We start from the raw sequence: 14,302 nt of genomic DNA, 5'->3' as shown, positions 1-14,302 counted from the left end.
GTATAAACCTCATGTGTCTAGGATAGAAGACATCCAGGGACCAAGATATGTCAATCTTCAGTGACTAAGACACATCTAGGGACACCTATGAAGATCATTTAAGCCAAAGTCAGTAAGTCCCTGTGTGGAGTACTGAGGAGTAATAGGCTGTCTGGGCATCACTCATTATAAGGTCTTAAATGTGACTATGCATTGTCTTTGTGTGTGTGTGTGTGTGTGTGTGTGTGTGTGTGTGTGTGCGTGCGTGCATACGTGTGTGTGTGTGTGCGTGTGCGCATGTATTAAACTTAGGGTTCATAAGAGTAAACAAAATACATAGTGAACCTGGTAAACTCCACTCACACTACGATAATTTAAGGATTTACAACTGCACTGTACCACAATACTTACTGCAGTTTTACAGGTTTTACATTTACACCTATAAAGAGACAGTAGACAAACAAATACCAAAGGGAGAGGAAGGAATGGCCACCCAAGTTTAAGAAAAAATTGAGAATGAAAGAAAAGAAAAAAAACATTAAAAGAAGGGGATAAAAAGCAGTCAAACAATGAGTACAGAAGTATTTTCACTGTGGGTATGTACCCAAGTATTTTTGCTTACATTTGATATATAGTAATTAACAATTACACAGAATACCTCCTTGAATTTTCTTGCTTATAATAGGAAAAACATTTTAAACCAGATCACAGGTTTCATTCTTAGAATCCATCACGATTACAGTTGCTGGTGTCAGTCAAAAGTGAGGAATGCTGTCTGTACGTTTGTCCTTTTGTGATTAACTACAACATCATCTTGTTAACTGTTCAGCATATTGCTATCTAGTTTTACTATATTCAGTGTAAGGTGTAAATATTTTGGCCATAAGCATATCCAAAGATTACCAAAATCACCTCAACATTGGTGAAAGTATAGGGTTAGATAAAATATCAGAGTGTTCTTTAAAACTTAGACACATACTGCCAGTCAAGTCTTTATTACAAGCACCACAAACAAAACACAGAGAGCGGCAGAATGGCAATTAACTCATCAAAACAGTCACCAATTGTACAGTGATTACAACTGAACAAACTCTGGGAATTCTATTAATGAAATATACATAAGGCACTGCCCTGAAAGTTCATGCCAACACTGCTGGTGACTTACCAATAAATGATCTGCACTAGCTGAATGTTGAACCTTAACCTTTCCACACACTGCACTCCAAATCAATTCAAAGCTGTAAAGGCCAGGTAATTACACAGGCCATATCACTACTTTTAAATGTATTCGATCTTCCTTCTTTTTCAAATTATTCTGACAGAACTTGGATGTGTGCTAAAGGTCATTATCTCACTGTAGCTAAACTAAATGTATGGCATGCTGCTGAAGAATTATTTATTACTGCTTTGGTTCAGGATTTCAGTCAATCAGTGGAAATCACAATCTGTAGAGCCAGCAGAACATACCCAGTCCTTAATGCTACCGCTTCCATACGTAGCAGTTGCTTTATTCACTGTGAAACCATTCAATTAGCAGTTTGAAGATGTGCCTAAACTTTTGTTATCCTTAAGGTATTCCTTACATCTATGTGTATTGGGAATGTAGGCTCTGGTGATAATGTTTCATATGATCCTAAACTTCATGGTCTCTAGACAAATATGTTGTAAAGTTATTATTTATTTTTCATCTTCTCAATAATGTAACTGTGACTAAACAAGTGAATGTAAAAAACTATTTTATTGTCTCTACAATTTCTCAAGTTTTTATGAGGCAGAACAAAAATGTGTCCGCGGTGGTAACTGAAAGTAAAATCAGAACTCAACATGAAACCCAACATCTTCTAATGAAATAGTATTTATAATCAAAATATATGGGGCAATATTTATACACAAAAGCTGAAATAATGAACTGAGAAAGTATCAATCTAGTTTGAATGGTGTAATGTACCTAGTGCTGTTGTGATTTAAGTGGCTTAAGTTAGAGCTTTCTAGAATGACTTCACTTATCAGTATATAATAAGCATGTTAACTTGATCACAAAGACATAAAGCAAATGTGACATCAGATATCCAGTCATATTTCTCATTAAAGCATTGACTCAAGTTTCTCTTCCCATCCTATAAGTGTTTCTTAACCATCATATTACACAAAGGACTTTGTCCCCATAATTGATTTTACTAATTTGTAAAGAATCTATATTCAAGAACTGTCCCTATTACTAACAACATTTATTAAGACTATGAAGGCCAAGCCAATATTTATAAAGTCAAAATAAACAAAAAAAAAATACACAGCACATGCACAAGACTTACTAATATACGGCATTTGTCATTGGCTCAGTCACAACCATGAAATGAATAATTCAACGTGATGCGAATCCTGAAGAAAAACAAACGACTAGGGGTCCATAGTCCTTTGCACATAAAGTGTCTGACAGGCAAAAGTTAGCTGTCCACCAAACCTTGCCTAATTTAAAAATAAAACCTGATAATATTGTTCAAGCAGATGTCTAGGAAAATGTTAGCTATATGAAAACAAGTGTGCAGGTGAAAGAAAGAAGTTTAAGTATCCAATTTAAGTAAAACATCTTTTTATTGTAATGCCAAAGTAGCCCCAAAACTGAAGCGACTTCCTGATAGCAAAAAAAATAAAAAACTGATTTTAAGTACAAAATAAGAAAAAAATCTTATGGCTGCCTGTTATTTCCATTTTCCTGTTTGTAGCAGTCCAGTGCCGCTAAGATTCACACCATCAAGATTACGGTGATTTGTTTATTTTTTTATAGAGGATCCCAGGGACGCTCCCAGCCTTGGCCTGCCCTCACACTCTCAAAAACAGAGACAAAATAGATCACACTGGGGAATAACAATAATTAAAGAATGTAATGAAATTAAATAATATAAATAACACCACCCCTGTACCCCTATGGCGATATTACAATAAACATATAAACACAAACACCACACAGCACAGTCCATGGAATATCACACCGGATGTAATGAGAGATGATGAGAGTAAGTCCAGAGACTTGTATGTTGTAAGGGAATGAAAAACAGTCCTACCGGTAGACACTGTAAGGGTGAAGACTGATGGATGGTTGAGGAGCACTCCTTTACTTGCGGGAAAGCCGTGAATCCACGAACAGTCCTCAGCACACAGGTAGACAGACGATCCAGACCCCAACAATGAATACAATCCAGGACACAGCGATTAAATACAGTAATCCCTCGCTATATCGTGCTTCCACTTTCGCGGCTTCACTCTATCGCGGATTTTATATGTAAGCATATCTAAATATATGACGCGGATTTTTCGCTGCTTCGCGGGTTTCTGCGGACAATGGGTCTTTTTACTTCTGGTACATGCTTCCTCAGTTGGTCTGCCCAGTTGATTTCATACAAGGGACGCTATTGGCGGATGACTGAGAACCTACCTAATCAGAGCACATAGTTAAAGTTCCTGTGTGCTGATTGGCTCAGCGACGGAGTGCTGCATTAACCAGGAAGTCTCATCTCACTCATTCAGCATTAACGTGCTCCTGCTACTGCTTCCGGGGCCGTGTCCAAGCGCCAACAGAAGATGCAAATGATTGCAGAAAAGGTAAAAGTTTTGGATATGTTGAAGGAAGGGAACAGCTACACCGCTGCAGGACACCATTATGGCATCAATGAGTCCACGATTCTTTTTATTTAAAAAGGAGGAAAAGCATATAAGATCTACAGCCGCAGTGTCCTTTAAACAGGGCGCAAAACGAGTTGCAAGTGGACGTGATAAGGCAGTAGTCTGGATGGAATCTGCTTTTGGGATTTGGATTGAAGACTGATGGAAGAAGAATGATGGCGGTGCTACACAGTCGCCTGAAGAGGCTCCTTTAGAAGAGCTGTAACGCTCTCCTTTGTTGTGCAGTAAAATTAAACTCATCGTTATCGGGCAAGTCGTCGTGTCATTGTTGGTGAGTAACCATAATTAATTATCTACGTACAGTACTTATTACATGTACATAGTTTAGTGTCACTGTACACACATTTTACTGTATACAATTTTTCTTGCATTGTACGTATTTATTGCTGGTGGCCTATCTGTCGTAATGGCTGTAACATATGTGATATCGGAGACGCTCGATATCTTTAAAATAATATTTAGGTTTTACTGTATATAAACTGTGTTTACATACATAATTTCAACGAATCTTACCTAATATCGAAGAGAATACAAAGGGTTTATGCTGTATAATTGTGCGGGAAATGTTTATAATAGTGTGGGAGAGTTTATAAGGGCTTAAAATATATAAAAAGAACCATATGAACATATGGTTTCTACTTCGCGGATTTTCACCTTTCGCGGGGGGTTCTGGAACGCAACCCCCGCGATGGAGGAGGGATTACTGTATAGCTTAACAGAAGGCAGTAAGACAGGTAAACTCAACACAAAATACAACAAAAAACACCCTTTCCCCTTGGCCACCTGACCACCTTTGACCCCAACAGCCCCTGCAGGGACTGCTGGGAGATGCAGTTCTCACTAATAGTACCGCTTCTACATGTTTTCAACATTACAATTTCATTGTATTCCTGCAAAACATGCACAAAAGTTCATTACTGGTATGTGAGAGTTCCAAGTGGCACTGAGAACTTGTTTGCTTTGCTGCATTTTCATCTTCTAGGCTCTGGTATTCCAAAAAGGTAAAAATACAGTAAGAAAATATTACCCACTGTGAAAATATCATTTATATACTTGCAAAACACTTCCTGTCTTTGAAAGTGACTCAGGTGTGCCTTGTTACTATTTAGAAATTCAACATTGATCAATACATTTTTCACTTTGTTGTCACTTGAAATTCTCCATTTTAAGTACTTTTTTGTGATAAGAGAGTCACAATTATGAATTGAACTTCACAACCCTTAGGTATTGGGTTATCATCCCTACCGCTGAGCCTCTGAAGCCAAACTAATCTATCAGATTGCTTGGAGGTACTGGGGAGAGACACAGAGGCAATACGGTTGATAGATAGATAGATAGATAGATAGATAGATAGATAGATAGATAGATAGATAGATAGATAGATAGATAGATAGATAGATAGAGACTGAGAAAGGAGAACATTGACTGAAAGCTGCTCAGAATTTAGTTCAGGTTTTTAAATGATGGAGTGCTGTAAGTGTATTCAAACATTTGTAGGTATAAAAATAAAACAGCTGCCACACTGTCAGTATTTATAAAAAAAAAATTAATTAATAAAGAAGAGCTGAAGTGTGTAATATTTGTTTAAAAAAGAAAATGGCACTACAGATATCTGCTGTAGTGTGCATTGTGAGTGCTACAGGAGATGTATGGCGTCACAGAGGGTGAATCTTTACTCAGCAGGGAGGCCAGTATGATAGAAGGAACAGGAGAGACACCAGTATCCAGTTACCATGTCCCCCAATGTACTAGAGGGTAGCGTCTCTGGGATTTGGGTCCCTTTCGGATGTCCTCTGGGCATCATGGGACTTGGAGGTCCAGAACACAGCCCTGTTGGGTTCTTTTGGTGCCACCAGGGAGTGGATATGGTCCCTAGTTTGGGGGGCTCCTGTTTCACCGAAATGTGCTTCCAACGGATCATGTCCTAACATCTGAAGCACTGCCAGGTCAAAGATAAAAGGAACTGCATCATCTTAACTAAAAGGAAGAGTCAGGAGGAGGTGGATGAGTCTTGACCGGACCAGTGTGAAGAAAGACTATTGTTTTCTGGGTTGTTTACTTTGGTTGTTCTTATTTTGATCTGTGAAGATAACATTTATTAACAAAAAGGGACTATATTTGAACCTGTGACTGGTTTGGGTGTGATTGTGCCTGGGATTTGGGGCTCAGTGGCTGCCCTTACTGGTTACAACATCTTCACATGAATCTTTAGTTTTGTTGGAGCATAAAGAGTCCCTTTACATGATTTGATTAGACATGTTTACATCTTCATAGCAACTACAATAAAGTACACATTGTACAGAATACTACAGAGGCATTCACACTTTTCTAATTTAAACATTACCATTCACAAAGCGTAAGAGTTGACAAAACAGAATTAACATAGGGCTCTCAGTGTACTGTACGATCTGCAGGCAGTATCATTTTTGTATCATGTAATAGTCATCTGACTTTCAAACCCATCCAATCCAGACCAAGGTCACTGATGTGCTCCAGCCTATCCCAACTAGGATGGGGCGCAAGGCAGGAACAAACCCTGAACAGGGCATCAGTCCATTGCAGTGCAACTACATACACACACACCACACCAAAACACACCAAAACACCAAACACACACTAAGGACAATTTAGAGTCTGATATACTAGTTTATATCCTAATTCTTTGAGTGTAAGTATGCTGAACTGAATTAAAAATAACCAGCATAAAAGGAAACATCAACAGAAGCCAGCAGTATAGTGTAACAAGCTAAAAGAATAAATTCATACTGAAGGGATATACAGTGCATCCGGAAAGTATTCACAGCGCATCACTTTTTCCACATTTTGTTATGTTACAGCCTTATTCCAAAATGGATTAAATTAATTTTTTTCCTCAGAATTCTACACACAACACCCCATAATGACAACGTGAAAAAAGTTTACTTGAGATTTTTGCAAATTTATTAAAAATAAAAAAATCGAGAAAGCACATGTACATAAGTATTCACAGCCTTTGCCATGAAGCTCGAAATTGAGTTTAAGTGCATCCTGTTTCCCCTGATCATCCTTGAGATGTTTCTGCAGCTTAATTGGAGTCCACCTGTAGTAAATTCAGTTGATTGGACATGATTTGAAAAGGCACACACCTGTCTATAGAAGGTCCCACAGTTGACAGTTCATGTCAGAGCACAAACTAAGCATGAAGTCAAAGGAATTGTCTGTAGACCTCCGAGACAGGATTGTCTCGAGGCACAAATCTGGGGAAGGTTACAGAAAAATTTCTGCTGCTTTGAAGGTCCCAATGAGCACAGTGGCCTCCATCATCCATAAGTGGAAGAAGTTTGAAACCACCAGGACTCTTCCTAGAGCTGGCTGGCCACCTAATCTGAGCGATAGGGGGAGAAGGGCCTTAGTCAGGGAGGTGACCAAGAACCCGATGGTCACTCTGTCAGAGCTCCACAGGTCCTCTATGGAGAGAGGAGAACCTTCCAGAAGGACAACCATCTCTGCAGCAATCCACCAATCAGGCCTGTATGGTAGAGTGGCCAGACGGAAGCCACTCCTTAGTAAAAGGCACATGGCAGCCCGCCTGGAGTTTGCCAAAAGGCACCTGAAGGACTCTCAGACCATGAGAAAGAAAATTCTCTGGTCTGATGAGACAAAGATTGAACTCTTTGATGTGAATGCCAGGCATCACGTTTGGAAGAAACCAGGCACCGCTCATCACCAGGCCAATACCATCCCTACAGTGAAGCATGGTGGTGGCAGCATCATGCTGTGGGGATGTTTTTCAGCAGCAGGGACTGGGAGACTAGTCAGGATAAAGGGAAAGATGACTGCAGCAATGTACAGAGACATCCTGGATGAAAACCTGCTCCAGAGCGCTCTTGACCTCAGACTGGGGCGACGGTTCATCTTTCAGCAGGACAACGACCCTAAGCACACAGCCAAGATATCAAAGGAGTGGCTTCAGGACAACTCTGTGAATGTCCTTGAGTGGCCCAGCCAGAGCCTAGACTTGAATCCGATTGAACATCTCTGGAGAGATCTTAAAATGGCTGTGCACCGACATTTCCCATCCAACCTGATGCAGCTTGAGAGGTGCTTCAAAGAGGAATGGGCGAAACTGGCCAAGGATAGGTGTGCCAAGCTTGTGGCATCATATTCAAAAAGACTTGAGGCTGTAATTGCTGCCAAAGTTGCATCGACAAAGTATTGAGCAAAGGCTGTGTCAGTTTTTTATTTTTAATAAATTTGCAAAAACGTCAGGTAAACTTTTTTAACGTTGTCATTATGGGGTGTTGTGTGTAGAATTCTGAGGAAAAAAATGAATTTAATCCATTTTGGAATAAGGCTGTAACATAACAAAAGGTGGAAAAAGTGATGCGCTGTGAATACTTTCCGGATGCACTGTAGACAGTTTTTAATTTTATATAGCTAATATTTTATTTACAAAAATCATTAACTCAAAGAGAAGAAATATAACCTTTGACCAATAAGATCTTCCAAATCTAGGGATGAAAAAATAATAGATATGGAACTGCTTAAATTAAAAATAAAACAGATCTGTAAATATTTCAAGAATATAGAAAATGCTGTAGTAGACAAAAACATGGTTTTGGGAATCAAAGAATACTTTTATTTATTACGTTTTCTGAATAAAATACATTTAATATGAAGAAGAGAAGAACATCTACAGACAACTGCTGAAAACTGTAGACAAGCTGGCATATTAAATTTGCATTTTAACCTGGATGCCCAGGACTGGATTGTTTAACTGGTTTATGAATTAAATAAAAATGTGACTTCTGCCATTCTAGTTGAAAACACCAATATAAGTAATACTAAAAAGGAAACATGAATATTAATTCTAATCTGACAAATAAGAAGAAAGTTGAAAGGACTTCTTCAGAAACTTTCACATCATCATACAGACACTACCCTAACTCTCTCACTGCATTATTTGCAAATTAAATCAACTATGTTGTATATTAATCTAGACTCATATTACATCAACTATATTTATTTTTGTGTTTAAATGACCCAATGGTACCAATGCCTGGCTGGTGTTCTGAGCTGCATTCTCATTCCCATCGTATGTGGAGACTTAGCAATGAAAGAGAAGTCTTGCCAAACCCAGCTACCTTTGTGCTTCCCAGTGTCTACCCCCATATTAGACACTTCCAGGAATTTAGCAAGAATTATATATACAGTATATGTATGCATAAGGAGATTTTAATAGTAAAATGGTTTTCATGTTGTTCTTATGATGTTTGCTAGGAGTTTTAACTTGCATAAAGGTTATTCTTTTGTAATGGATGGGAGCATGCGCTACTAGTGCATTGCCACACCCACCCCACGTTCAAGACTAAATTTCAATTATTAGCCATCTAAGGTTCAGCAGTCTTTCTGAACCATTTACTCTTTATTAAGTTTGGCTTCAGAGAGTTTCAAAATGTAACTTGTTTAGTAACATTGTCTTCCATTGTTTGTTATCTATGAGGGACATTTGAAAAGTTTCCGCACTTTTATATGTATTTTCATTGGAAACTGTGAAGGCGGGAGGAGTACTAATTGGGCATTAAAAAGCTGATACGACGCTGGGGAAATTGCATCATAAACATAGGTGACTATGTAGAAAAGTGGTGTAATTTGTTTTTAAAATTCTTAGAGTTTAAAAAAAAAAGTGCAGAAATGTTTTGAACATCCCTCATGTTAACATTTTCTAGTTGGATTGAAGGTAAATTTCCCTGCATTATGTATAATTCTAAGCCAATTATAAGAATCAAATTTAAATCTCTGTTTTAATCTTAGCATTTATGATACACATAAAATTTGAAATCATTATTATTTATATCTCAAGTTTCTGGATTACTCCCAAGTCTCTACCTCTATTGTCAAATGCATTTCACCTTGTGAATTAGGAGTATGTAAAAATTTGTGTCAAATTTAAGAAGTACTGTAACTGGTAGGTTCTAAAAATGTTTCTGATTATAAAATAATAACACAATATAATACACAAACAAAAATGAATAAAAATTACAATAGTAATAACGAAAAGTTTCCTAAGATAACTATGAATAAAATAATATATGAATAGTAAAAAGTGACTAAATGAAAAAAACACAAAAACAAAAAAAAAAAAAAACACACTGTGTGTTTCATATGCAGGAGGTTAAAGCAAGTCTTAAAGGGGACCAATTTAAGGCAAACATATAAATTTAAGGGAAGGACTGAGATGATGCATCACAGCTCACACATCTTGTTTATTTCTAAATAGGCAGAAGGACAATGATCTGGAAGATCTCCTCTGAGCCCGTCACTAGCCTGATGTCAACTCCACTTCTTTCTGTCTCACATCTTAAAGAGCCCAGAAGAACCCTAAAGAGGCTTTCATGTCTTGACCAACATGTGGTTATGGCACACCAAAAGCTAAAATGATTGTTTTTCATTCTTTTTGGGAAGGTGCCTTGTTTGAAATCTATGCATCTGGATTTTTTCTTTGCAACTATCAGTAATTTGCATTTTTCATTACTTGTTATACTCATCTTCCCAAATTTGATGAGACCATAAGGCAATAAAAACACTCACAGAAATGTATTGTGACAGACTGAAGATGTGCTAGTGGAGCAACTCACCTTTTTATTAATGGAACTCAACACTGTTGTTGCATTGGTGATGGATGAGCTGTTGAGTTTGTTGTTGAGGTTGTTGATCATTTCTCGGGTTTTTACTTTCTCTGAAAGACAAACCCAAACTCATGTAAGAAACATACTCATCCATATGGGGACCAATAAATTTCCGTCTCTGATGTTATCTTGAACAGAGAAATCAGGAGGATTCTAGGGACTCCATGCTTGGTATCCCTGGGGAAACTGCTGTGTTAGCCAGTTTAAAAAAAATAATTAGGCTGTCTATCAAAGGACTCCTCAAGAATCATATCCAATGTATTACACTCCAAATTCAACAGCATGCACCCTTCCAAACTCACTGTCAGGCTCTTCTTCAGATTCGCTCTCCGACTCTGCTTCAGAACTGGAGCTGCTGGATTCCGCTTCACGGCGGGCCTCTTCTTCTTCATCATTGACCCTTTCAAAGGCCACAGTATCTAAGGTCTCCAGTGCTTTGCGCTCCTTGTCATGCAGCGAGATCTTCTCTTTACTGCTCATGCGAGAAATAGAGCTCCTGTATGGGGTGGGGTGGGGTGGGGTGGGAGAGGGAGGGTGAGGGGCACACGTGGAAAACAAACACCATGCAGTAGCAGTGTCACACTGTGCAGCCATTCAGTGTTGCCGCAAGTCAGCAGCAATGAGACATTCGAAAAACTGCAGTGATGCTGCGACACATCACATCACGCACATTCAATATCAAAGTGGGTCTCATGAATGAGAATCAAACAGATATATAAAAGGACTGCAAGGGAAATCGTCCTACTCCTTCCATCCATTTTCTTGACCTGCTTAGTGCAATACAGTGTTACATGGAGGCAGAACCTAGCCCAGCATCATGAAGCACAAGACCAAAAATTAACTTTGGTTGGGAAAGCAGTTTCACATACCCACACTTGAAAAATTTTATAATGCCAATTAAACTGAAATAAATCTTTAGGAAGGGCTTCACACTACCAGAAGTAACAATTTTGTACAAAAATGGTTTACATTAGTATGAAAAGCCATACAAGCACAAAAAAGGATCTGTCTGAAATAAAACTAGAAAAAACACGCAAGACAGATTGACTAAATTCATGAACACACACACACACACATTTGCCAGTCACAACTAATACTCTATAAGGCACAAAATAAGACCAAAACAATGTACTTTCACACAGTCATTTGTAATCCTCATGCACATTTCATTGACACTCACACACTGACATACACAAGTGAAAACAAAGTGGTCCATCAATATCTGTTCTTCTCAGAAGATGGGAGCCAGCAATGCAACTGCATACTTAAAATGGCCTGTCAGCGTGACTTGATGCCAGGGCTGCATACTGACATTACATTCCCAGCTTCAAGTGTAAGGATGCGGTATAAAGCTGGTGAGCTTTTGTGAGAGATCCAATGGCTTTATGATCTAAAGGCCTAATATGAAATCACAGGAGAAAAACAAAAGCAGATACAGCAAAAGTGCGAAGAACAGGCTACTATAGTTCAAAAGTAGTTGTGTAATGTGGCTCCAAGGGGCTGTTCTAATACTTTTTATGGCAACTTACATTAAACTACAAGACAACTGTTATTGCCTGTTACATTTATACTTAAACTGAGTGTCAGTTTTTAACTTATCTCAAAATCTCTTATTCTTCATGTTTATTTTTTTCTACTATCTCCTCATAATGCACAAAGCAATAAATGTGCAACACCTAGGTGACATTTTAATTCATGTATCTGTCAGAAACCTTTACCAGGCAGACTTTTAAGTTTACATACAATTATACATGTAAAATTTAGTATTGCAGGAGCACAGGTAGAGTGCTTACGCCATTGTTATATAACATTTAATTGCATTGAATTTAACTTAATTTTTTTGGAACAGAAAAAGACTCTTTAATGTTCAAATGAAAACAGATCTCTGCAAAGTGATCTAAATTAATTACAAATATATTCACCCCCTTTATTTTGACACATGTAAATTATCTAATTGTAGCCAATTGATTATAGAAGTCTCATACTTAGTTAAATGGCGATCACCTACCTGTAGTCAAGGTGTTTCAACTGATTTTGGTATACATACAAAGAGAAAGCTACTGTTAAAAAAATGCACAGAGCATCTCACGTGAGTTTTCCAGAAAGCACATGGGAGACTCTGATATCAGCTGAAAGTAAGGCTTTATGATCTTATGAGACCAAAATTTAGCTTTTCAACAATCAGATTAAATGCCACTTTTGATGTAAGCCAAAATATATAATATCAAAAACCATGAAGCAAGGTGGTATCTGAATCATGCTGTGAGAATGCATCCTTGTAGCAGGTCCTGAAGTCCTTGTGAGGGTAGAAATTTGTTTTTTATCAAGACAATTCTCAAATCCAAATCAGAATTTATGGCTTGACTTGGAAAAGGCTGTTCATTCACGACCCCCATGTTACATGACAGAGCTTGAGCAGTTTTGCAAAGAAGAATGGGAAAAAACTGTAGCTTCAAGATGTGCAAAGCTGATGGAGACCTGTGCACATAGACTCAAGGCTGCCAAAGATGCATCTACTAAATACTAACTTGAAAGGGGTGCATACTTATACAGTCTATTATTTTGTGTTTTATATTTGTAATTAATTTTGACCACTTTGCAGAGATCTATTTACACTTTGATATTAAAGGTGTTTTTTTCTGTTGATCAATGTCAAAACCAAGAAATTAAATCCACTGTAATGAAATGTTATATAATAATAAAATCTGAAAACTTCCAAGAGGTTAAATATGTTTTATAGGCATTGTAGATTAGGTGACTTGTTTAAATTCAGGCAGAGAGTCGAAAGCAAGCCAGCAACCCTCTTAATTCAAGTAGCGTCCAAGCTCATACTGTGTACTTTCCAGCACCATTGCCATGTTCTTTAAATGTAAAGTCTCACTATACATAATTCCTTGTTTACAAAACAGAGCACATTTAAAAAGGTGTAATCATTTTAGAATATTTTAAATAATAGTGAAACTGGATATTTCCTAGCAAGATAAAATTTACAAATACCCCAAGAAATTTGTTCTGCTCTAATATTATAACCTAAATATGCTCAAGGGATACAAAATGCACAATATGATAGTGAAATTGAAAGGCAAATTGTATAAATAAACATTTTTGCTCTGCTTATTTTACATTATATATATATATATATATATATATATATATATATATATATATATATATATATATATATATATATAGGGGCTTTTCAGTGGGTCATGATACAACCCACCATGAAACCACGTTAACCAAAAAAAAAAAAAAAAAATTTCATATTAAGACAGGTGTAAGTAGCAAATGGTTGATGGGCAAGGCTTCCATCTTTGACAAATTCAGTAGATCTAAAATCAAATGTGGTCTGAACTGTCCCTGTACCTTTCTAGAAGAGAGGCCAGCATCCACATGCCAGCAGACTGGCCACTGTAATGCCCAGCATTGTGTTAAGGGAGACTCAAGGATTCTGGTCACAATGACACCCAAGAGTTAACAGTTGCTACTATTCTGCACCAGTATTTGTTGGGCTATATTTTGCCTAGGGGTTTTGAGTGAAGAGACAGAACAATGGCTTCTTGCTTCTGGGGTTTTAATCAACCTTCAAGGACACATCTGTGGAGAAGAGGGTGTAGATGGGAATTTTTGGAAAGCAGAGAAGCAAGCAGACCTCCTACTTTCTGGTGAAGTCCTTAAACTACTCAAAATTTGACACATTCATTCAGGAAGAAAACCAAATTTGAGTTTATACCATTGTATAAAAATGCCTCCTCATAATGATTTACATTCCCTTTTGCTGCTATCTTTTGTTTTTACAAGCTCTTGTGCTGTTGTATACATTTATAGGATCAGGGCAGTCAGCAGATGTCCATGTCATTCAATAGTCTTAGCATGTCTGGGCTGGAGTGATCTGATCATAAAGTATGCAACTCTAGAACTGTGCATTTTGCATTTAGCTATGCTTTTACATTCAGAATGAACTTTCTAAACAA

At 37.6% G+C, this 14,302-nt stretch overlaps 1 protein-coding gene across 3 annotated transcripts in view; it reads right to left on the bottom strand.

Moving 5' to 3' along the window:
- Positions 1–14,302, bottom strand: part of zmp:0000001167 (protein phosphatase 1 regulatory subunit 12A) — a 179,566-nt gene that overhangs the window by 43,282 nt on the left and 121,982 nt on the right. For 2 of the 3 annotated variants that reach the window (XM_051922020.1, XM_051922015.1), the window contains exons 8-9: positions 10,631–10,824; positions 10,278–10,378 (exon numbers count right to left, since the gene is read on the bottom strand). In XM_051922020.1, coding sequence (XP_051777980.1) covers positions 10,278–10,378; positions 10,631–10,824 — 295 coding nt within the window. The remainder of the gene's footprint in view (positions 1–10,277; positions 10,379–10,630; positions 10,825–14,302) is intronic. The other variant, XM_051922019.1, reaches the window with a different exon arrangement.

This window comes from Erpetoichthys calabaricus, chromosome 2, assembly GCF_900747795.2.
Source record: "Erpetoichthys calabaricus chromosome 2, fErpCal1.3, whole genome shotgun sequence".
Classification (NCBI taxonomy): Eukaryota; Metazoa; Chordata; class Cladistia; order Polypteriformes; family Polypteridae; genus Erpetoichthys; species Erpetoichthys calabaricus.
The sequence above is the reverse complement of the archived record's forward strand: the minus strand, read 5'-3'. Positions and strand labels throughout refer to the sequence as shown.